The 24,213-nt window shown below is 56.6% G+C and overlaps 8 protein-coding genes across 8 annotated transcripts, besides 2 other annotated features; 6 read left to right on the top strand and 2 right to left on the bottom strand.

Moving 5' to 3' along the window:
• Positions 1-472: 472 nt before the first annotated feature.
• On the top strand, positions 473-2,848 carry CYME_CMT590C (CDK tyrosine kinase WEE1; the record flags this gene model as incomplete). The annotated part of the gene is made up of 1 exon (XM_005539476.1): positions 473-2,848. The coding sequence occupies one exon, from the start codon at positions 473-475 to the stop codon at positions 2,846-2,848; it is 2,376 nt and encodes a 791-aa protein (XP_005539533.1).
• Positions 1,402-3,312: a sequence feature (possible transcribed region).
• CYME_CMT588C (4-hydroxybenzoate octaprenyltransferase) lies at positions 3,210-4,286 on the top strand (the record flags this gene model as incomplete). Its single annotated transcript, XM_005539475.1, has 1 exon — positions 3,210-4,286. One exon carries the CDS (start codon positions 3,210-3,212, stop codon positions 4,284-4,286), a length of 1,077 nt encoding a protein of 358 aa, XP_005539532.1.
• Positions 4,287-4,345: 59 nt separating this feature from the next.
• Positions 4,346-5,798: a sequence feature (possible transcribed region).
• A 614-nt stretch (positions 5,799-6,412) lies between these two features.
• Positions 6,413-8,227, bottom strand: CYME_CMT586C (probable eukaryotic translation initiation factor eIF-2A; the record flags this gene model as incomplete). Its single annotated transcript, XM_005539474.1, has 1 exon — positions 6,413-8,227. The coding sequence occupies one exon, from the start codon at positions 8,225-8,227 to the stop codon at positions 6,413-6,415; it is 1,815 nt and encodes a 604-aa protein (XP_005539531.1).
• A 1,494-nt stretch (positions 8,228-9,721) lies between these two features.
• CYME_CMT585C (hypothetical protein) lies at positions 9,722-10,282 on the top strand (the record flags this gene model as incomplete). Its single annotated transcript, XM_005539473.1, has 1 exon — positions 9,722-10,282. One exon carries the CDS (start codon positions 9,722-9,724, stop codon positions 10,280-10,282), a length of 561 nt encoding a protein of 186 aa, XP_005539530.1.
• Positions 10,283-13,415: 3,133 nt separating this feature from the next.
• CYME_CMT584C (dihydroorotase) lies at positions 13,416-14,573 on the bottom strand (the record flags this gene model as incomplete). Its single annotated transcript, XM_005539472.1, has 1 exon — positions 13,416-14,573. One exon carries the CDS (start codon positions 14,571-14,573, stop codon positions 13,416-13,418), a length of 1,158 nt encoding a protein of 385 aa, XP_005539529.1.
• A 461-nt stretch (positions 14,574-15,034) lies between these two features.
• On the top strand, positions 15,035-15,445 carry CYME_CMT583C (RNA polymerase II subunit; the record flags this gene model as incomplete). The annotated part of the gene is made up of 1 exon (XM_005539471.1): positions 15,035-15,445. The coding sequence occupies one exon, from the start codon at positions 15,035-15,037 to the stop codon at positions 15,443-15,445; it is 411 nt and encodes a 136-aa protein (XP_005539528.1).
• A 1,355-nt stretch (positions 15,446-16,800) lies between these two features.
• On the top strand, positions 16,801-18,876 carry CYME_CMT582C (succinate dehydrogenase flavoprotein subunit precursor; the record flags this gene model as incomplete). The annotated part of the gene is made up of 1 exon (XM_005539470.1): positions 16,801-18,876. The coding sequence occupies one exon, from the start codon at positions 16,801-16,803 to the stop codon at positions 18,874-18,876; it is 2,076 nt and encodes a 691-aa protein (XP_005539527.1).
• Positions 18,877-21,579: 2,703 nt separating this feature from the next.
• On the top strand, positions 21,580-23,580 carry CYME_CMT581C (hypothetical protein, conserved; the record flags this gene model as incomplete). The annotated part of the gene is made up of 1 exon (XM_005539469.1): positions 21,580-23,580. The coding sequence occupies one exon, from the start codon at positions 21,580-21,582 to the stop codon at positions 23,578-23,580; it is 2,001 nt and encodes a 666-aa protein (XP_005539526.1).
• Between the last annotated feature and the right edge of the window lie 633 nt (positions 23,581-24,213).

The following is a 24,213-nucleotide window of genomic DNA, read 5'->3' as shown; positions in this document are numbered from 1 at the left end:
CAGCGGAAGCGGGACTTGCGCTGCTGCTGCTGCCACCACCACCATGCCCCCACTGCTCATACGAGAGCTCGAGAGAACAAAGCGACGATCGTATGTAAAACCTGATCCAAAAGCGAGAAACAGAGAGCAGTTGCAGATACAACCAGCAAAATCTTGCTCTGATAACAACGGGCCTAGACTTGTACGAGTAAGTATGCTCCAGGATACCTGTACCTACCTGCTTTATCCAAAAAAACGATCCATAGGCTCATGACGCGCTCCGCCAGCGCTTTTCGTATCGCCGCCTGCGCGTGTCTGGAGGCGCGCGCGAAAATCCAATGACCGGACGGCGTGTGCGGCGCTGTGCCTGCTTTCTCTGAGCGCTGCTCTGGCGCTTGCTTGCCGAGCAGCGTCTACCTCTTCGCGGAACGCACTTGAAAGGCGCATATTCTGTCCCTGAACGAGTCTGTTGACGGTGAGGCCTGCACTTCATATGGGTAGAGTCGGTGTGAGGTCGAAGACGCAGGCCCAGCAGGGCCCGCCGCCTACGGCAGTGCTCAAGATGCGACGTGCCTCCCGGTTGGGTACGCCCCGCCTTCCAGCAGCGCTGGTGACCTCCAGTGCGGCGCCTGGTCAACAATTGGACACGGACAGCATTGCGGAAGCGTCTGTTGGACGCAAACGACGCTTGTCTCGGACTGAGGAGCGACCACGCCTCGGAGCCTTGGGGTCGACGACCGAGAGCGCCGGACCCAGCCGCCAGCGCACGATTCCAGAAGTTCTCGAGCGTAAAGCCGGACTCGTGGTCAGTACACCGAAACTTGAGCTCCCTCGATTGGACTTGATAAGCTGGGGCACGACACCGCATGGGGCACGGCGACTCACGCCCGAGGCTGCCGACATCGAAACCCCGGTCAACAGTGCCGAGTTTGTGGCGACTCCATTCCTCGGCGAGGGCGCCTCCCGGGACGCAGCCATGGGACTAGATGCTGGAATATATCGCACACCAACGTTCACGATTGCAACAGCGGTCAATGCGAATTGGATGAACTCGCAGGCGGCGTCAGCAGCAGACGAGGACTCGAACGCGTCGAGTACACTCGCGCCGGAGCAGGGCGCGGGCGCGAGCCAACCTCCACCATCGCCATCGCCTGCGCTCAAACGGCTGCACCTATTAAACGGCAGTGCAAACGGCCGTTGGTGTCCAGCTCGAGAGAGCAATTTCTCTGCACCAAGACCGCCTCTACAGAGTCAGCGACACGAGTACCAAACGCAAGCCGTAGCCACCGCTGATATGGACGCTCCCGAGAGCAGCACCTTCTCATCCCAGATGCATACACAGACGTCCGTCTTGTCTCAGGATACACTCGGGATGCTACTGGCACGTCGCAGGGCAGTTCAGGCAGCACGAACATCGACCGATGTGGTCGGAAGAATTACCTTTAGCCAGGCTGGCGACGATGAGGCCGTAGCGAACGGCAATAGCGCACCAGGTGGGTCGCTCAGCGAGCTACGTCCCGTGACAGCAGGAATCCCAACACTTGTTCGCGATCACGCGATGATGATTACATCCCAGGTGCCGGCGCGATCAGCCCGACGTCCGACTGAGAACCCGCTCTGGGCGAATACGGATGCGCGCACCCAGTCGCAGACGGAAGCAGGTCCAGGAAACGGACTAGCGGCGGAGCGCATCCACCGCAGCCTGTGGGGATCAAGGCGTGCACCTGCTACTGCTACTGCTGCTGAGCTCAGGGATTCCTTTCTTGCCATGGGTGATGTGATCCAGTGCACAGAAAATGGGCGTCATCGCGAAGCACAGCCAACGAGTGCGCCCATTATCAATCCGTTTCTGGTTTGTACGGATGAACCCGAGACGCCATCGAAAGCGGAGATGTCGTCCGCGCAGCTGCGCCCGAATCAGCTTCTCCCAGAGGTAGCCTCTTCGCCTTCGCGTTTCCTTCAACAGTTCGAGGAAGTACAGATCCTCGGGTCCGGTGTCAAAGGCCAGGTACTGTTGGCACGCCATCGTACAGACGGATGCCTGTACGCCGTGAAACGCACCACCAGACCGCTGTTGAGTCGCACCGATCGCCTCGACGCGTTGCGCGAAGTACACGCCTTGGCTGCCGTTGGTGCCCATGAGAATATCGTTCGCTATCACACGGCCTGGTTCGAGGAGCACGATACGCGTCTCTACTTGCAGCTCGAGTACTGTGCTGGTGGCAGCATGCAGCTGTCCGGCAGAACGCGTCTCACCACAGCATCCAAGCTACCGCATTATTTGCGACTCGTCCGTCTGCTGGGGCATGTAGCCGCTGCGCTGGCACACTGCCATGCGCACGGCATTGCCCATATGGACGTCAAGCCAGAGAACATGCTCATCGGCAGCGTACGGAAGCCGCATCAGCAACTCCAGCTCCGGAAGCAGCCCACGAAACAGGAAGTATTCAAGCTCGCGGACTTTGGGCTTGCATGTCGTCTAGATGGCGCGGACTTTACCGGTAGCGAAGGCGATTCACGCTATCTCTGTCAAAGTGTTCTGAGCGAGGCGCCGCTAGGCTCGCTCGTCCCCGTCGACGTCTTTGCACTTGGCATCTCAATATACGAGCTGCTTACCGAGCAGCCGTTACCAACAAAGGGAGACGAGTGGCAGGCACTGCGTGCAGGCAGACTTGACCGCCTGGACGCACTCACTGCAGCGCCTGGGGAGACCTCGACCGATGCGAACCTGGTGCTGTCGTTTCTTATCGACTGGATACGGCGCTGTGTGCAGCCGAGTGTACAGGAGCGACCAACTGCAGCAGAGGTTGCCCTCGCTTGCGAAACCTGGCTCGTGGAGCACGCTAGTCTCTCGTGTGATGACCCGTAGGGCGCGGCTGGCTCGCGAGCGTCGCGCAAGTTGCGCTCATATACCGCAAAAAGCGCTGTGCTCCGTCAAGGGTGTCGTTGACGACTCGAGTACCGGGTCAACGTTCTCGCTATTCGGACGCTTTCTCCCGCAACGATAAGTGCCTCACTGGAAGTCAGCCAGGTTCCGGCAACATCGTCTGTGCTTCCACACGAGACCATGGGAAACGACACCCATAGGCACTGCTGTTGTTTTTGTTGTTGTTGTTGTTGTTGTTGGACGTCGTCAGCCTTGGGGAAACGTGCGCGACCTCTCGGACGCTGGCGTTCTGCTGACGACTCGTCGTCTACCCTACGAGCGTAGCCGCGGTCCGGCTGGCGTCATGGTTCAGGTTGCTCCGTCACTCTGGACAAGACTGGTGCAACGGGTTGCGCCCTACGCGCAGCTTGCCCGCTGGGACAAACCAACTGGTGTCTGGCTGCTCTACTTGCCAGGAGCCTGGAGCATCGCACTGGCCGCTGGACTCGAGTCGACAACGAGCGCAGGCCACGGCACCGAGCCGCCAGTACAGCCGACTACTTCGCCTGTGGGCAGTCTCCGTCTACAAGGCGCGTTTTTGGCTGGTGCATTCCTACTACGGGGTGCCGGCTGTACCATAAACGACTTGTGGGACCGGGACATCGACAAGCAGACTATCCGAACTCGCCAACGACCGCTCGCTTCTGGACGCCTTCACCTAGGCCAGGGACTCGGTTTCGCGGCTGCACAGACGCTTGCGGGGTTTCCGATCCTGCTCTGGATATCGACGCCAGCTCAGCAGCGGGCTCAACGCTTCGGGGTGCACCAGATCCGCGACCTACTCCACTCGACAACGTTTCTGACGGGTGTCACAGCGTTGGTGCCGGCGACGTTGTATCCGCTGGCGAAGCGGGTCACCATGTGGCCTCAGGCTGTCCTTGGACTCACCTTCAACTGGGGTGTGTTGCTGGGTTGGTCTGCGGCTACGGACGGGTCCATGGCGTGGCGCGTTGTACTCCCGTTGTACGGTGCCGGCTGGTGCTGGACCCTGGTCTACGATACCATCTACGCACACCAGGACAAGTACACGGATAGACGGCTGGGTGTAGGCTCCACTGCGCTGCGTTTTGGCGAAGTGCATGCCAAGACCTGGTTACGGGGCTTTGCTGCTGGCATGGTTGCAAGCTTGACGCTCGTTGGGGTAGTTTCTGAACAGCCGTGGCCGTTTTATGCGGGCGTCACGTTGGTAGGTGCGCAGCTTTTCCATCAAATACAGCGAGTTCGTCTCGATGATCCCGCGGATTGTATGCGACATTTTCGTCGTATGCCGCTTACTGGACTCGTGCTGTTGCTGGGTATCGCAGGCGCCAATGCATGGCGTCAGCGAGTGCCAGTGTCGACGGATACAGAGGCTGTCGTTGGCACCCAGAGTTCCGGCTAGGACGCGCGGTTTGGCGTAAAATGGAATATTGAATGATGTGCGCTTATTCCGAGTTTGGATGCTTTCTGAATCGTTTAGATGTAAAGCATTGGGATTCCGAGAGCAGCAACCAGCAATGATGGATGCAGGGGTGGTGTCGGCAGTCCGGGTCGGTGCTTTGGCGTGGCTACTGGAGCTATCTGCAACGGGACGTTGTTATGTGACCGAAATCACCATCATGTGCAGCGTCATCGGGCAAGCACTCGTACGGGAACCAACACCAGTAGCCAGTGCATACGTACAAGCGTCCACGCGTCTCTTTCCGGTACGCGTAGCATGCTCAGGGCATGCACGGCTCAAATGTTGAGCCCGGGTGTTTCAACGCAACTAGGGGGCGCAGCGATTCGTGCTCCTAGACGAGCGACGAAACACACTCGATATTGTTGCTCGACGGGGCGTTCTTTCATACGCGTCTGCTGCTGAGCGCTCACTCAACTTGTCGTGGAAAAATCGACTCCGCTCGAAAGGCAAATGCTCCGCTCTTGGTGGCCATCGACGTCACGATATCCGACAGCACCACCACGATACCGCTAACGTGGTACGCTCCTAGACGCTCCTAGACGCTCCCAGAAGCTCCCAGACGCTCCCAGACGCTCCGAGAAGCTTCCGTCTGCACAGACAGGGGATACGGACTTGCGCTCGAGTCACAGCAGCGATCACATCCAGGGTGGTGTGCGTCTCAGCGTTGCACCAAATGGGTATGGACACATCGGCATTTCTCGACTTGATCTCCACTGTAGATTCACCTACCTTCCTGCCAGTACTTGGCTCGCTATGTACAATACCGTGTTCCACACAGACGCTATCGAAGCGAACCAAACGGCACTGGATCAGCTTGAAGGCACCTGACCAACGCGACGAAGGCCGCTTATCCTCCGCAGACGCCTCTGAGCAGCACCGGCTCGAGACAACGCCTCCGCGATAGCAACGACGATGAAGAGAGCGTGGTCGCGTGTTGGGACGTGTTGTCGAGGCCGGCCCGAGCCCGCACTGGATCCTCATTGAGCACCGAATTGTCGTGTTCGGGTACCGCTTCGACTGACGCAGATGTTGGATAGTAGACGTGCAGTCATGACAGCGTCTCGAGCGTCACCAGCACGAGCAGGAGGCGCTGCGAGTCGAGGCACAACCGGAACAAGAGCGCCTTGGCTTGCAAGATAGACTTCGAAAGCAAGCTGCTTGTGCTGCTGCTGCTCGTGCTGCAAGGCTTGTTTTCTATCTCGTGAGCGTTTCCGTTCTATCTTGAGCGAAACACCCGCCGGTGATTATACACGCGACCTAGAATCAAACGAACAGAATTGGTTGAGGCACTATCCAGTGAAGGCAGGGCGTGCCCTGCTATCGTGCCTGGCTCAGTAGCCTGGTGCATTAGCCTGCTCCCGATGTATCCGCGTCTCGACAAGACGAACTGTGCGCTTGGAGTTCAGACGATGCCGACGACCGAGTGCAAGAGCCTGTACGCGACGAGGCATCGAACAAGCGCAGCAGGTGCGTACCAGGGTAATCATCCTGGAAGCACGGCATGCGGAGCGGTCGCCACTGGATCGTACTTGGAGACCATGGGGTTTTCGCAGTGCACCGCTTTTCACTCATGGACATGATGGAACGCGTTTCACACAAAGAATCAGGCATTTATGGAGCAGCGTGACGCCCATAACGCCCATCAGCAAGTTGCCTGCTGACGTGTTGGAAAGCGTTTAACAACAGGACGAGGGTATTCATCGAGCAGCTCAGTATCCGCTGCAACGCCCGACCTCAGTGTCGCGTGTGCTGAACATGAAGGACAACAGCGAGCTACTGTGGTGGCGAGCAAGGCAAAAACTCCCACTGGAGACGCGAGTCGCGACCGAGACACGAGGCAAGCTACCAGATCCACGCTCCATGTGCTCACAGAAGCAAGATAAAAACACATCTGTGTGTATGTGTGTATCTATTCTTTTGTGTGTGTTTGTATGCAGGCCTCTTGATGCAGGATAAGCGCAACGGCAATAGCCCTGCCCCCTTTCGTCCGCAACCTGCTCGCTTGGTCTTTCGGTGGCGTTCGCGTTCGACCCGGTGAACTTCCAACGACACATGCTGCATATATACTAAACCGACGGTATATCCTGCTGCTGTTGCCGAGCTTCCCGTTCTTTCTTCTTCCGATTCTTGCGTTGTGATTTGGTCAGGAACGGCCCAGACACGAGACTCTGAGGTGCCTCGTGTTCGTGGAGTTTCAGCGGGGGCATCGAAACACCGTTCTCAATAACCTGCCGTCGAAGATGCGGTGGGATATAGGCGCCACTCGGACGCGTCTGGTTTCCCGCTACTGCACTGGCGACGGAACCATTTCCCTTTTGCGAAGCATCCGTGTTGGCAGTCATCTGCTCTGCCATTTTGCGCATACTCGTTAATACCTGCGGAGACACTGGCCGATCCGGAAACTGCTCCGGGACTCGTGCTCGCCACTCGACCTGATAGAGCTGTGTGGTGGGCATTTTGCGCTCATAGACGAGCGTGCCATCATACTTGAAAATGCGAAATCCATTGTCGACCTTCATTCGCGGATAACAAACGCCCACGAGGAAAAAGCGCGAACACGGAGACCACTGCCAGTGCGTGGTGCATTCGGCCTGAAACTGACCGATCAGTTTCTTCTTGTTCCGATCCCATATCTGCACGTTCCCTGACATGCTGCCAAACCCGGCCAGTGCTAAGAAGCGCCCGTGTGGTGACCAAGAGACACGGTTCCGAGGTCCGGTTCCAAAATCAAAGGTTGCCGTGCCTGTCCCGTGAAAGAGGGTCGCCCGCGCCGGCGTTGTCCCATGGACGATCACAAACTCGCGTCCAGTCGGTGACCAACCGATGTCGTGGATGGGTCCCTCCGGCATCGATGCCGGATCTCTGGCAGGCTCCCTGCTCTGTTCCGATTTATTCCCCAGGTACAGGAAGTGGGCGCTCGATTCGCCGTAGTACGAGCGACCATGTACATCGTAATCGTGACTAGTGCGTATCACCAGTGACGGGCTGCTACCAGAACCGTAAACTTTCGGTGACCAGTAGAATTCTACATGTTGTGCTCGGTATACTCGCCGACTCGCAACAGGAACGGCGCAGCGCGCCTCTTTGCCGCTAGCCGGCAAGCCGTCCACTTCTCCATGTCGAGAACGAATGGCACTGCTGGACCCGATCGCCCAGACCTGAATTACAGCGGGTGCCCCGTTCGCACTTTCGGGAACAAAAGTAGCGACGTACGCTAGGTCCAACGCTCCGACCGCAGCAGCAACTGCCTCCGGCGCGACGGCAAACTGCACAAGACCAGGGATCGCGATGCGCAACAAGGGTGGTTGCTCCAGCTTTGAGCCATCGTAGACGTCAAGTGCGTTGGCGACTGCGTGCAAGGCATACCGTTCGTCGGCTGTCCACTGGACGTACGGAAACGCAGTAGCGCTGTGGTGTCGATGCGGAAACGCCCGCACCGCTTCGCCAGTTGCGCACCGCCAGATCCGTAAGTTTCCGTCTGCCAAACGTTCGTGCGGCCGAGACCAGGTCACCAAGAAGGCCCCGCACGGGGAAAAGGCGGCATCCTGTATAAACTCGTCCTGGGCAGTGCCACCGACTCGGGTCACCGGCTCGAGCGGCTCGCCCGGGGCACCAACTCGAAAAACGGTACAGGCTCGGGTGTCGGGGTCGACCCAGAGCAACAAGTTGCCGTCAGGTAGTGAAAACTGCGCTACCGTACTCGACGCCAGGCCAGGTGGCACACCGGGTAAGCTCGTTGCCGTGTCGAGCCCCGCGTCAGCGCTGAGCTGCAGCCGCGCTGCGTCTTCCTCGATAGACGCGAGTCGTCGCAACCGCACTATTTGAGCGGACTCGCGACTCCTAATGAACAGCTCCGACGCGACTGGAGGTACGCTATCCATGCCTTGAAAACGCTCTCAACGGACGCCTCTAGCCCAGCGTGGTATCACCGGTAGCGCGCTACAGCTTGCAAGCGCTGCCGCTGGGCAGCGTGCATGGCAACGAGGCCGTCGGCACTCGCCCAGGGTGCGGGTGCTTTCCCGATGCAGCCTGCCACTGGCGCTGGATGCTTTCCTCGCCCAGGGTGCGGGTGCTTTTCCGATGCAGCCTGCCACTGGCGCTGGATGCTTTCCTCGCCCAGGGTGCGGGTGCTTTTCCGATGCAGCCTGCCACTGGCGCTGGATGCTTTCCTCGCCCAGGGTGTGGGTGCTTTTCCGATGCAGCCTGCCACTGGCGCTGGATGCTTTCGTGCGGCGGCAGCAGTGCGTTTGCCGCGGCCCCGGATCACCGATAACGCAATGAACATCCGGGATGGGAGACGCGTCCATCATGATGCATGCTGCCTCCAAGTTGTACGGTCCATCGCTCGCGTCGACATACTGGTCGTTTCTGACGTTGTATTGTGCGCCGAGTCCGCCGTGAGCGTCCGCGTTCGTCGTTGTTGTGGTGGTGCAGCATTGCAGCACGTCGATGCGACGGCATTACCGCTAGGCAAAGAGGAACAGAGACGAAACACTTGCGATCGATTCGAGAAGAATTTCGTTGCACCTCTGAGGTGAGCGTTGAAAGGGGGAAACGTTTTTCGGTTTTTCGATTGTTTACCTTCTAGGCGGCAGGTCCGGCGAGCCGGACGAGTCTGCCGGGTTCGTGCTCCAGGTGCCTCTGCGGTGCCAGACGATAGAACGAGATCTGAGCAGCTCGTCCATTACGCAGTTCACGCTGGGATTCGGAGTGGTAAGGCTGCGTCTCGGCGTCGCCCTGGACGCGGTGGACTCCTAGCGTATCGCTTCGCGTAATCGCAGGCAGTGTGTCCGTCTGCGCAGTTTCCAGGCTCCCAGAAGAAGGATGAGTTCCGACGACCCCATGCCATAGAAATGATGCCTCAAGCTGACGCCTTCAGCGGTATGGCCAAGCCGTTCCGTCTCCGTGCTGCATTCGCATCAGCAGTCTAGGCACCAAGGCGGGTGCAGCAAGTCAGTCACACTGCGAACGATAGAACGTATGAAACGACCAGAATATCCATGGCAACGTATGAGTGATGGAGCTTGAACATGGGGTGTAGCATGATGGATGCTTTCATGAATGCCAAATTCCATCCCGAAAGCCGCCATCCATGGTCCCTGGAAACGTTCTGGGAAACAGAAACGTGCGGCGAGGCGTTCACGCAGAAGCGTGCGGGTGCTTTACCAAACGCGCCTCACTGAACGCCATCGAAGGCGCGCACGGGCTTTTGTACAACTCGCGTTCTTAAGCGAAAAGTTGGTTGGCATTTGTGCTTCGAACGACTTGTATGCCTGTGTTGGAGTTTCTATACGCTGTGCCTGTACCGTCTAGTATCCTTGAGTCGTAGTTGTTTTTAAGGAACGAGGCGTGAAGCCGCGTCTGGTTCGCACGACATGCTGCGTCCTACACGGGGCGTGTTAGCGGGCCCTGCTCGTTTCTGGCGCTCGTGGCTTGAGCGAACACAGGAAAAGACACAAGCGCTCCGTGAAAAGGACATGTTCCGTACACAAATGGAGCACTTGTCGGCGTGTGAGCGTTTCGGACCGGACGAGTACGGTGCACTCTTGCGGAAACTGCGGGACGCCGCCGGCTTTGGCAGCAGTCTCTGGAATCGACTTTCGAACGCCCAGAGTGATCCGTTTTTAAAAGATGTAAATGAGCAGGAAGAGCTCATCCGGCTTCTAACTGCTGAACAGAAAGCGCGTCTATTGCAGATGCGACGTGCGGAACGGCGTTCACTGGCACAGGCGATCGGCAAGGAGGAACACCTTGTGGAGACTCTAGTGGATAGACTAACGCAAGCTAAGTTCTTACACGACTGGATCCGGGCGCGACTGCAAGAGGGTTTGCCATTGCCTCAAAACGCACAGCAAATGGAGTTGTTCATGCTGAATCCGAACCAACGACGAGGCCTCCCGGGCGTGCGACCGCGCATCGTACGTCCGCGTCGCTGAGCGCGTTCATGCGGGTGTTCCCTACATTCGTGACTCAAGATCCAGCGATTATTCGGCTTCTCGATTGCATCGTCGCGTGACTGGGTTAGAGCGCTCGCGTGGTACAAAATGAACCGGTCGCACGAGTCCGACGCGTCATTGGCGTTACATTCGGACGCAGGCTCGTAACCGCTTGCCGTGGCGGTGTTCCTGAGGTCCTCGGTTTCAGCGAACAGGGGTATATGGCTGGTTTCATAGCGCGCATTCTCTAGCAGTTGGAAGCTCTGAATCTTCGAAGAGCATTTCCGGCATCAACGCGATGCATCTTTCGATACATTCGCCAAAACAGTTGACGTGCCCCAGTCCTTGCGCAAAGCACATTACCTCGTGCTGGTCCGGTACGCACTACCACCCTACATCCCAGATACGTAGTGTAAGTAAGATGTGCGCTTTTCAGTGCCGTTTCGCTGGTGGTTGCATGGCTGGTATCAGCCGGACTGCACGCCAGCCGTGCGATCGCTCTACCGAACATCCAATAAAGAATGGATCCCGTACATGATGCTCGTTGAAGGCAGATGTATCCGCATTGTTGCGGTCCACGACGTGGCTGGTCGGTTCAAAGCCTCGACTCTTCACCATCGCTAAGGACGCACGCGAAAGCCGCCAGAGGCCACCTTGATTACCGCTATACGCAAAGCGTATTGCAGTAATGGATGACATGCGGCGACACGCTTCGTTGTTTCGTTTATTGTTTTCGTAGGTGTTCAGCAAAAGGAATTTATCCAGTTGATTGGAGAGCGCGCTCGTTAAGATACTTTATGCTATCACCGCAAATATGCGAAAAACGACCTTGATTCCACGCGTTCGCCAATCTACGAGCGGTGGGTGGAAGAACCACGCTTCGCGCACTCCTTAACGAGGACGTCATACACCTACATCTGAACTTGTGAAACTCTGCCTACACGATCGTCTCCACATCAATGGATTCCAAGCATAAGTTCTCTACAGAATTCTACCAGAGTTGCCACATGCTCTGAAGTCTGCGTATCGTTTATCTGGGCGTTGATGAAGAGAGAAGGATGGACATAGGGATATGCACGCTTTTACGGGCGACCGCAGTGCATTCAACAACGTCCTGGAAATTTTGTGGCGAATCTCAAACACTCATGAAACGAGCGATGGGCTCTCGTCTTATTCAATGAGAGTCTATGCGGCAGAAACGGAAGACTTGTACATAGGTACTTACAATGAAGAAATTCCGCTGGTTGCAAAGAAGAGACAAGCGGGTGTTCCAAAAACATCAGCACCAGCGGGATGGCTTTGTGTGGTCGCGTGCGACTCCCGAAACGGGAAGCCAGGCTCAGGAGCTCATTCGTCGTCGAAGCACTTCCTGCCTTCCCCGTGCCAGATTCTTCTCTCTTGCTCTTAGACAACGTCGCTTCTCATCAATAAAAAGCGGTCCAAGAATACATCGCTGAGATTGAGGTGCATGTGCTGTTCGTGCCAACTGACCCTGTGCGGTTCCCATCGGTCCAATGGGTCTTCTCTGTCGTCTAATGCCAGTTCGACATTCAAGGATCAACAAACACGTCGTTCATATTCGTATCACCGTCATTAGATGAAACTTGTGTTCACCTGCACCAGCCCTGACGTGCCCTGTTGCTGGTGATATCCTGCTGCGCGAGCAGGAGCAAAAAGGCTGACTGCGGCTCGAGCGCGTGCACGCGACGCATAAGGTGACGTTAACGTACCCGGGGAACAGTCCAAATGTACATTCACAGAGGAGGCAAGTCCCGGTCCTAACGCCCACCAGTACATCTCGATCTAGAGAAAAACACGAATATGGAGTATAGCGATCACATCCATGGAACCGCGGTGAGCAGCAGGCGATGCAGGTGCTGGTCTCTGCGCATAAATATGAAGCACTCGGACAACTTCGCAAAGCGCATTAGCAGAATTCTTCCAAGTTTACTTGTTCACCAACCGGAAATGTTAACAAGCGTACAACCAGGATATAGACTGTTCGAATATCAATCTACACGCGGTTTGCGAAGCATCGGCCTGAGTTTAGCAACGAGACTCATTTTCATTCATTCGCGGCAGATGAAAAGAAAGAACTCGTTAGCAGCGTGGGTCCCGTGTTCCAGTACATCATGGCAGTCGCCATGCCTCTAAATCAAACGACAGTGCCAGAGACGTGAACGAGAAGCGTCTGAAGCGGCTCAAGTCTCCCCGGGATCGGCGTTGTCGAGCGTCAGTCATGAGCGATACCAGGAGCCAGACCAGTGATTGGAATGACGGTGTTCGGACCCGGTTCGACGCAACGGGCTCCGCTATTAGCAGAACGGCATGCTCTGTACACATTATGCAGAGAGTGCAAGCGCTTTTAAACGCCTCAAGCGGACCTTCATTGGAGGGAGTTCGTGAGGCCGCGTTCCGAGCGCCGACCACGTCCACTGAATGGAGGCAAGAACCATATATACTCATCATTTTTGTTCAAAGTTTTGGGAAAAGAAATAACCGACTCATCGCTTTGCTCATTGGTAGCCTATGGCGATGGAGGTGCTACAGAACGCGCAGGCTGCACTCGTGCTCCTCCAACGAGAGCGTACAACGAGTCCAGAAATCGATTCTACACGACTCCTACCGGCAACTTCAGGACGGCATGCACGTATCACGAGCGCAGGGGAGCGTTGTTGTGACAGGTAGAGAAAAAGAGCGTCAAATACGGACGGAAGCATGAGATGGTGTACGGTAAGCTGAGCGCAATTCAAGCGGCACGCGAATCGAAGGCGACAGGATTCGCAATGCTGTCACGCCACAAGCAGCGATATGTGGAAGCGTTTTCTGCACCGAAACTTGAATGTCGCGGTCAGCATTCGGAAATGCCTTATGCAGTCGAAGCGGCCAGCAGCTTTGCATCGAGAGAAATTTCCATTGGCTCGTTTCGTGCTCTGTTTGGACATTGCACTGAAACGCTGAAGACTTTCGATGCGAAACAAATCAGCAGCCAAGGGAGATAGAATGCGACGGCCCTGTGCACACCCTCTGGTAACGAGTTTCCTCGACAATTGGTTGACGATCGTTGTGTTCCATTCATCGATATTCCTACGCATCATTTCGAACTTTCCTAGCTTCAAAATTCCTCGTTTACTCAGCGATCTGCATCGGAGATACCCAGCCTCTCCATGCTCCACATAAGACGCGCACCAGCCTGAAATGGTTGCAGCGTTGTGGACGTTAGCATCGATTCAGTGCGGGTTTCGGGGGTACGCTGGGGCTCACGCTCGGCGACGCTGTCGACGAGGACATACTCGGGAATCGTGCGCACTGCCTCAGGCCAGTTCAGAACTTGAACATACTCCGTGCTCGGCTGGAGTCCGTAGAATCTCGCACCATTCTCTGCAGCGAATCGTTCCAGTCGATCGAGCATACCGGCTTTGGCGAACGCTTCCGCGTAGAGCTCCATGGCGGCAATCGCCGTGAAGCAACCCGCACTGGCACACGCTGACTCCTTGCGGAAGCGCGGGTGCGGCGCCGAGTCTGTGCCAAGGAAAAAACAACCTCGGTTATCCTGGCGAATAGCTTCGATTATCGCCAAACGATCTTGCTCGCTTTTTAGAACCGGCAGACAGTAGAGATGCGGTTTGAGTCCTCCGACAAGCAGATCGTTTCGGTTACAAAGCAAGTGCTGCACTGTAACCGTCGCTGCGGTGTACCCGTTGGCGTTGTCGAGCACCCATTTAGCCGCAAACGCCGTGGAAACATGCTCCACGACGATTCGGAGACGAGGGAAGCGCTTTCGAACGGGTTCAAGTTCATGGCGAATGAAATGCTCCTCGCGATCGTAGACATCTACGGCAGGATCTGTCGATTCGCCATGGACACAGAGGACAACGCCTAGCGTTTCCATAGCCGCCAGTACGGCGTTCAGTCGCTCTATCGACCGAACGCCTTGTTCGGCATTCGTGGTTGCACCTGCAGGGTACCATTTAAAAGCGAGAATAAAGCCGCTCTCTTTCGCCTGTTGCACGGTTTCCACGCTCGTACGCTCGGTGAGATAGAGCGCCAAGTAAGGTTCGAAGCTGTTCGCCGGGTCTGCTGCTCGCACGGTAGCCAGAATGCGTTCGCGATAAGCGCGCGCCTGTGCCACCGTGCAAACAGGTGGAACCAGGTTCGGCATGACCAGTGCTCGCCCAAACTGGCGCGCAGTTAGCGGTGCAACAGCCCGCAAGATAGCATCGTCGCGAAAGTGGACATGCCAGTCATCCGGTCGACGCATACGCACCCGTAGCGTTGCTTTCATGGCCATGAGCTACAAGCGAGACAAGCGTTCTGTCAGTCGGTTTGCAGACTCACTGCACTCCCTGTTTACCTGTAGGCTATGCAGCGATGTTGACGCTGGGGCGTGAAGGTACCCGCAAAGCCGACTGAAGGTTCCCCCTACTTCAGAACAGCGAGGAACGCATCGCCTCGTCTACACGACACAAAATAGGCTCTGGTCGCCGTCCTTGGTCCCTAAACTGCCGCCAAGTCTGCACTGTACCGCCGAGCAGCAGCAGCAGCAGCAGCAGCAACACAAACGCCTGGCGTCGCTGTCGCAGAAGCCGCGTCAACCGCAAGCCCAGCCTCGCGTCCTGGCGGCTGCGGCGCTGTGCCGGGCCGTGTCAGCTACCTGCACCGTGGCGTCGACGAAAACGAGTGCTGTCTGCTGGGTTTTCTCCAGCGCTATCTGCTGAGGCTGTACCGGGCACGACCTGCTGGGTTCCGTCTATGGACCTGGGCGTGGATCAAGAAGAGAACGCTGAAAACCTCAAGTTTGGGGAGCTATTTGGCGACAATGAACACTGTCAACCGTTATTGATCTGCGAAGTTGCGGAACTGCTACGGCAGAAGCGCGCAGAGCTACCAGCCGAACTGCAGAGCTCGTTAGGTCCCATCTTCGTCAAGTCGGAAGCCTATGTCGAGCGTTTTAACCAGTTCCGGTCTGCAGAGGTTGCGAAAGTTGTGCGGGTGCGACTCGAACGCCATCCCGAACTGCACCCGTTCGAGCGTGCGCAGCTCGCAAACCTGCTGCCGGAGACACCTGCAGAAGCGAAGGCCATTATTCCGAGTTTGAAGGGAAAGTTGGACGATGACGTGCTGGGTCAACTTCTTCGTGACTTGGCAGCGCTCGTTGAGTGAACGTGCGAGCCTTGTTAGGTTTACGTGACGCTGCCGCTGCTCGTCGCGACGGAATGGCGAGCCCATGAACCAGACGTTGTAGCCTTTTCGCTGAGGTTTGGTTGCCATGGCATTGGTTCAACGACGTGGTTACCGGGTTGGTACATTCGGAAGCCGAGACTACCTGTTTCGTTGGAACTGATCCGAGGAACATGACCCGATCTCAGTGGAGCATGCTAGCAATAGGCAGCGTTGAACTGCCCCGGAACGCTCGGACCTGAACACGCACACGGATCCTTTCATGAACCCGTTTGCCACCAGCCTCATTGTCTGAAGCAGGGGATCATGAGTTGCTCCAGCCGAATGTGAATCGCCTACCGAGCAAGCGAGCGTATTGCTAAACGATCTTTTTATGGCCTAAGATCGATGCCTCTAGCCAGCTTGCGCTCGATGCGCGGTTGCAGTCCCTAGGCAGGGTAGCGTATCGCGTAGGAAGCTGCAAGCGAGCTGCAGCGTGAATCAAAACCAGTCTGACACGACTCGTTCACGATGTGCCTGCATGTTGTCGACCTCGAGATTCAGCGACCAGGAATCCCACAGAAACCCACAGATTCTCGGTAAGACGAAGCAGAGGTTGGCTTTGAACGGAAACAGGTGCTTCAGGATGTGCGCGAAAACAAGAGCTCTTAGACGCATTACCGGGAACTTTAATATGTGGGTGAAGTCGCCGTCTGGTAGCGCTGCACGGCCAGTCGATCCGGACATAAACAGACCCAGCGCGTTTGGGTTCGGAATCCCCAAAATGACTCGATACCTCGTTCTGTTTTTCGTCCAGGTCGCAAGCTGGTGCACGCTCGCCACCACGCCGCCCTACTCGAGATGGTTGAGCAGTATCCGAAGAACGCGTGAGCCACTCAAGGGCGATGTCGCTTCCCAGATACATCGCAGTTCGGCCAGAAACCGACCAGGACAAGCATCGATAAGGCAACGTGTACAATGATTCATTGCTTTAGCGGTTGCTGTTCGACTCGAACGGGCAGGACGTCCCGATGTAAAGATTCCGTTTCCCGACAGAATCCTCTGGTTGCTTGAGGCCTGACAGATCTACTGGAACCTGGTTAGACGTCATGAACGAAAATCCAGTCATGATGAGCGCCTTACAGCGTGCGGGCAGATGTCTTGAGTCGAAAAACTCGACAATTTAGATACAATTATCACAAAACGGTCCACATCGTAAGCCGTTCGAGTTCACTCGCCAGGCGCCAGTGTTGGTTGCTTCACGGGGCGTCAAGGGTGCGTATCTCGACGACCCGGTCGTCTCCTCTCGTCTAGTACAAAGGTGACGATTTGTTCAGCAGCGTTGTGTCTCTGGTCAGATGACACTCGTGCATTCTTTGCGCGTTTTCTTGTCGAGGCGCAGTTTCACCAAAGAAGCTGCGAGGCGTTTGCCTCGACACGTCACCAGCATCGGTGCGTTTCCGCGTGAAGAGCGACTGCTGGCGCGTTCCAAACAACGCATTATAGCGCTCGTGTGCGGCCAACAAAGGCGCGCACTTGGTCAGCTCGTGCGAAGTGCTCGTCCTGCGGTAGACACCGAGTCACCGGCGCGAGCGAAGCGACGCGTTGCTACCCAAGCGACACCATCCTACGCTGTGGTGGAACACGAGTACGACGCTGTTGTGCTGGGCGCTGGCGGTGCAGGCCTCCGAGCAGTTATTGGCTGTGCTGAGGCCGGTTTGAAAACCGCCTGTGTCACGAAACTGTTTCCAACGCGCTCCCACACCGTTGCCGCACAAGGGGGTATCAACGCTGCGCTTGGGAACATGACCGAGGATGACTGGCGCTGGCACATGTACGATACGGTGAAAGGTAGCGATTGGCTCGGAGATCAGGACGCGATTCACTATATGTGTCGAGAAGCGCCGAAGGTTGTCATCGAGTTAGAGCACTACGGCGTGCCTTTTTCGCGTACGGAAGATGGCCGTATCTACCAGCGGGCGTTTGGTGGCCAAAGTTTGAAGTTCGGGAAAGGTGGACAAGCATATCGCTGCGCTGCTGCCGCGGACCGCACGGGGCACGCGCTCTTGCACACACTCTACGGGCAAGCGCTGAAACACAATGCGGATTTCTTCGTGGAGTACTTCGGTCTAGATCTGATCATGGACGAGGAAGGAGTCTGCCGCGGTCTGATGGCGCTCTGTCTAGAGGACGGTACGATTCACCGTTTCCGGTCCCATGCGGTGATTATCTGCACTGGTGGCTACGGAAGAGCGTACTTCTCGGCAACTTCAGCGCACACTTGCACAGGCGATGGTAACGCCATGGCTGTCCGTGCTGGTATACCACTGCAAGACATGGAGTTTGTACAGTTCCACCCGACAGGAATCTACGGCGCAGGTTGCCTCATAACGGAAGGCTGCCGCGGTGAAGGCGGTATCCTGCGAAATGGCGTTGGTGAACGTTTCATGGAACGCTATGCACCTAGCGCGAAAGACTTGGCAAGTCGTGATGTCGTCTCGCGTGCGATGACCCTCGAGATCATGGAGGGTCGCGGATGTGGACCCCAGAAGGATCATATTCAACTGTTTCTGAATCATATTCCCCCAGAGATTTTGAAGGAACGTCTTCCTGGTATTATGGAGACCGCACGCATCTTTGCTGGTGTCGACGTCACCAAAGAGCCGATTCCCGTCCTTCCGACGGTTCACTACAATATGGGCGGCATCCCGACCAACTGGCGAGGTGAAGTCCTGCGCCCCACAGCATCGGATCCGGACGCAGTCGTGCCGGGTCTTCTCGCAGCTGGAGAAGCCGCCTGCGCTTCTGTCCATGGCGCCAATCGCCTTGGCGCAAATTCCCTGCTGGATATTGTTGTATTTGGACGTGCTTGTGCGCATGCTGTGGCGGAGCAAGTTCGCCCGGGAATGCCTCACAAGCCGCTGCCGGCGAATGCCGGTGAAGACGCTATCGCGAACTTGGATCGCTTTCTCCACGCGAACGGGAGCATCAAGACCGCGGACTTGCGTCTGAGAATGCAGAAAATCATGCAGAACCATGCAGCTGTCTTCCGGGCGAAAGACACACTGGAAGAAGGATGCAAGCTGATCGACGAGTGCTACTCGGACTTGAATGAGGTGCGTATTGCCGATCGATCCCTAATCTGGAATACGGATCTGATCGAAACATTAGAACTGCAGAATCTGCTCCAGAATGCCGTAGCCACGATGCACAGCGCAGAGCAACGCAAGGAGTCACGAGGTGCGCACGCGCGCGACGACTTTCCCAAGAGAGACGATGAGCACTGGATGAAGCATACACTGGCATGGGTACATGCACAGGACGCGCTGCCTGCGAACGCGTCACCAGTGCGGATAGGCTATCGACCCGTCCACGACTGGAGCCTCGACGAGAGCGAGCAGACGCCTTTTCCACCGGCGCAACGGGTTTATTAACTTGTGGTGTACGGTGAAAGCTTGTGATCTGCGTATAGGGGTCAAATTTTATACCAAAGTTGATCGAAAAGCGCATGAAACAAGATAGAGTCTTGATTGCGAGCTGTTGAAGACGAGCGCTGGACGTCGACACGTCTTAGCGGAGGCAGGAAGCGCGGTACCTGCCTCGCACTCGGAGACGCGGCACCCGGAACCTACGTCAAGTGAACGCGTTGCGAACCCCGCGGGCGATACGATATCTCGGTTGCTTCGGAAGCAACACCTGGTGGACACGGCAACAACGGCTGGATCATGATGTCGACGGTAAATATTCGTTATGTCAAACGCGGACTTTTCCAAGGCTGAGCGTATCGAGGTCGCCCGCTGGCGTCGTCGTTGTCGTTGTCGTAGACGCCAGGATCCCCAGAGCCTGCACAACTGCACATCGCTCTTTACGAGGCGCTTGTCGGGACGGTTTGTGCTGAGCGTCCTTGTTGCTCGGGGGTTCGTTACGGCATGCCGGAGAATGGCGTGCCAGTGTGACGCAAAGTATACTGGGCCGCTCGCTGGGTCGGTGAAAGCTTTTTACAACGGCCACGATCTATACACTCAACAATGGTGCAGCGCCGGAGCATTCGAGCACGCTTGTGAGGGCGCATGGAGCTTCACAAACGTTTGGCAAGGCGGTTCACGACAGCCAAGCGGTTCGTATAGGTAGCTTATTAGGGACCCGCGTCACTTGGACAAAAAAGAACGAAGAGAAAGTTTCGGAGTTCCACGTCAGGTGCACATCCACATGCGGCTTTGTGTTGCGGGCGCAGCGCTGAAGGTTCAGGCGCAGGTAGCGGCGCCTGGACGACCGCCACAACTCGCGGATCCGTGTTTTGGCCCAGAGGACACCGCTCTGAAGCGCTCACGTCTTGAGTGTTAGCGTGGGGTTTCAAACATGCGCCGAATCAAGGTGTTGGCCCGTGTCATCGACCAGGTTGGCTATTCACACATGACGATGGTGCAGTTGCTTGAAATTAGCGCTTAGACACAGTTTGCATAGCTTTCGAATCGCTGTCGAATCGTGTAGTTAACGACAGCCGTGCCAAATTCCGTCATCCGTCGAATAAATGCGGGAAAAGAAAACTTCCCAGCAGTTTCGCAATAGAAGCGTCGGCGCACGCTCCCCGGTACGACCAAGGCAAGGAAATACAGCAACCACTTGAGCACATTCCAGACGCTGAAGCATTGCTATGTGCTGTGTACAGCCAGGCACGCAAGGCTCGAACGTTTCCCGAAAAACCCTGTACCGCGGCATGTAGGCTGAGGACCTGGTTCGAGGCGGTGCCTCCAGATTCGTAGACACTGTGTCCAGAATCATCGGTTATTGCCATGGAAGCAGTACCTGCCGCAGACTGTAGCCTTCGTGCATGTCGCCGACCAAGGACCTGATCTCCACTGTGGAATTTTTTGTTCAAGATCGATTCTTGGAACGGGAGTCCTCTGGATGCAGAAACGCGCTCGCGAAACAGCGAACAGGCCGCCGTTCCTTCCCGATAATGACTGCGGTCTATGGATCATAGACCAGTATTCCCGGGAGAGATAGACAGAGTCCCGGATGGGTCCAGCGGCTCTCCGAGTTCTGGAACCTGCCGTGGACGCGTGCCGCAACACCGAATGCGCGGTTACCGCGGCCGTCGTACGAAGGGAGAGCAGCTTTGTAGTTGCGTTTTATGCTTTGGAATCGATACAACTAAGCCAGAATCTCCGAGAGTACGTGCAGGTTATCGGCATCCAGAGAAGCTGCCATCATCCCGCTCGGAACCCGGCGTGGACCACGAATCACGAGCCAGACGTCCCTGCGGAAATGGCGGACAGCTTCGGGATGCCTTGAAGAACGCTCGCCTGCTCAAGGCATCGCATCATGGAGCGCATACCTCGAGCCAACGCTCCCAGTGACTTCAAAAAGCGGATCGTTTTCCGTGTTGCGTTCTCTCCGGCACTGGAGGCACCAAGGTGAACGCTCACAGCAGGCTCGGCGTTCGATACTATCTACGAAACGACCACGATCTCCGACGGGAACTCGACATATGGGAAGTGGGATATCTATGGAACGAAGGACGCTTCCCGATCGCTGATAACAACGCGCGCAATGCCAGACCTCTGGTCCATGGAAACGTTCTGTCGATCGAAAGAGATCGGAAGGATGCCACCTGCCTATCGCACCGCTGCGCAGCGAAGCGACGTCCACACACCTCTGGTCCATGGACACGTTCTGTCGATCGAACGAGATCGGAAGGATGCCACCTGCCTATCGCACCGCTGCGCAGCGAAGCGACGTCCACACACCTCTGGTCCATGGAAACGTTCTGTCGATCGAAAGAGATCGGAAGGATGCCACCTGCCTATCGCACCGCTGCGCAGGGCACAATCGCGCTAGCGTGCACGCGCAGACACGCAGCATCCCCGGATGCAGATCGATTGCCACGTCGGCTGCTACGCTCTCGAGCGGCGATCGCGGCAAGAAGGCCGGCCGTAGCGGCGCGCTGATTTGTTGCATGCACGCAGCGAACGATAATGCGTGCTGGTCGACAGCAGCGCATACCAGCAACAGCTACAGGTTTCCACGGAAGCTGAACACCTACTCCACTAGCGTAGAGCATTTTGGTGTCCAAATCAGCGCTGATTGCTTACAGCGGCTGATCAGTTTCTCTTCCAGGGGCTTAATTGCCATTCATGGAAACGGAGTCGCGGGGTCCGCGTCACGACAGCGGTGGAAGCGGCGCGTTTCCGAACGGCAACGCCAGGCACGGCGATGAGCGTGCCAACAGGAGCCAAGCGGACGTACATGCTCCCAAACTATCCGGTTTGAGATCTGACGGGGCCTCTAATACCTCAGAACCCTATGATACGGAGCAGGTGAGCGCTGTGACGGAGCAGTTGGCGCGGGTGCAGGTGCGCGAGAGCTCTTCGCGACGCTACTACGAACGAAAAGAGCGCGGAATGCTGCTGCAGGGAAAGAGTTCCAGGAAGACAGGAGCTCTGCAGCGACCCACCCCAGAGAGAGCGACGCTGGAAAGGTTGCGAAGAAAACGTGTCGAAGTGCTGGCTCGGGGGGCGGCACTTCGCTCCGCGCTGACGTTCACGGACTCGTGGAACGTTTCGGCGGAACACTTAAAAAGACAAGTGCGACGCTTCCACGAGCTCGTCGCAGAGTCGTCTTATCCCGACTGGGTAGCCGAATACGAACGAAGATCGCGGTTGGCTCGGCATTTGCGGAATGTGGCTTCCTCTCGGTTTCGCGGATGCCGGGTTGACGTGTACGGCAGCACCGCGACGGGCGTGCTGCTCAAAGGCGGAGATCTCGACGTCAACTTTGTGGCGCCGATGGCTCCTCTGGAAGTATTGCGCGCCCAATACCAAGACGAGGAATACTCTATCGATGACTTTCGTCGGGACGTCGTAGGTGACCTGGGACGCCTCCTTCGGCGTCGACGTCACGAGTTTGTCAATGTCCAGATCATCACGCAAACTAGGGTGCCCCTTGTTAAGTTTCATGATTTACGCAGCGACATTGAAGTCGATGTGCAAGTGAACAATGACTTTGTGGTCCGAAACACGGCCTTGCTGCGCGCATACGTGCGTCTGGATCCGCGCGTTCGACCACTCGCGATCTTCATCAAACGCTGGGCAGTGGCGCGGGATCTGAATGAGCCTTTCGCAGGGACCCTAAGCAGCTACGCGTACCTCATGCTTCTTATTCAGTATTTGCAGATTGTGAACCCGCCTGTGTTACCGTGTCTGCAGGCGTTGCGTCTTGAACGAATACCAGTTTCGAATGGCGGCAGTGTCCAGCACATAGAAAAACTAGTGGAACACCCTCAGGAGCCCGAGGTTCCCGACGAAACCCTCGTAGATGACTATTTTTTGGATCGTACGGATATTCAGATGCCAGTTTGCAACGAAATGTCTGTCACGCTTCTCCTTGCTGGATTCTTTTACTTCTACGGATACCAGTTCAATTACGATGAGATGGTGGTGAGTGTTCGCTGCGGGCGCCTCATTAGCAAGAAGAGAAGAGGATGGGATCAATCCGATCGCGTCCAAACCGATCAGAACAAAGCAGATGATGTTGTCGACGGCATCGGTGATCCGTACACACACGCTAGCGACGACGAAACGGACCATGAGGACGTGGCCGAAGAGCTTACCGTCGATGACGCTGAGGTCGGCACCTGCAATGGCAGCGAGAGGCGCCAACGACGGGTCGCTAGCATGTCCGCTACAGAGAGTGGCACTGACTCAAGCCATTCGGGCGCTGATGAGGAACGTACCTCACCCGAGCAACCGCTCAATCATCAGACGGTTGAACGTGCTGTAGATCTGCAGTCTGCCTCAGTGGACCCATCCGGTGATCATGCGAACGCACCTCTGCAGGAGCTGACAGCGCCACGACCGCGAGCGGCAGTCACGTCGCAAGCCCAGCGAGAGCGATTGCGGCTGCAGCGCCAGCGACGACAACGCGAACGCGCAACGCACGCAACGCAACGCCACTTTTTTTGTATCGAGGATCCTTTTGACATGACCCATGACCTGGGGCGGGTCTGCAGCGAGGATTCGGTGCGGCTGCTTCGGCACGAGTTTCGGCGCGCATTCGCGATCATCGCGCAGCAGCTGCCACTCGATTCGCTGCTGCAGTCCTATGTTCCAAGCGAGACGCCCGCTGAAGAGCCATAGTCAGGGCAGGGACGTTTCTGGCGCTACTGGAGTATCGGTGGAATCGCAGTTCCAACTTGCAACACGGAATCCGCGCTTGAGCCGCCCACGAGCCGTCTCCCGCCGCATGGCCACGAAAAAGCCGTTCTGGCTGGGTGCGACGCCCGCTGCGGTGCTACAGGCCCCGAGACAGGGGTGCATGCTGTGCGCGACACCCGGAGGATCGCACGGACTTGTCATGATACGTCCGGAAACAAGTCTGGGAGTTAAAAGTGGAACTGGCAGGATCCGGAATTGAGTCGTGGCCGCTTCCCTGGGTACCGATACCAATTGTGCATCGAAGGGGATCCCTGCTTAGACCCATCGATCATAGATTTTACGAAAATGCCCGAGCTGCACCAACACCCATGATGAAGCGCGCTGGTCGCCCCGTCCTACGTGTTAGCGGTCACTGGGCACGTTCTACAGAGCCTCTGTGTGCAGAAATGATAATCAAGCAATGAAACTATGCATCATCACATGCGGCCGCTTCAAGCATACAAACCCTCCGCTAACGTAACGAAATTGCATAGAACGTTAGAATCGTTCTAAAATTTCTGTTGAAACCTGGTGCTGTGAGAGTCTCTGCGGCGAGGATGCAGTTGGCCGGTATGC

This window comes from Cyanidioschyzon merolae, chromosome 20 (genome assembly GCF_000091205.1).
Source record: "Cyanidioschyzon merolae strain 10D DNA, chromosome 20, complete genome".
In the NCBI taxonomy this organism is placed as follows: Eukaryota; Rhodophyta; class Bangiophyceae; order Cyanidiales; family Cyanidiaceae; genus Cyanidioschyzon; species Cyanidioschyzon merolae.
This window is presented reverse-complemented; position numbering and strand designations above follow the sequence as displayed.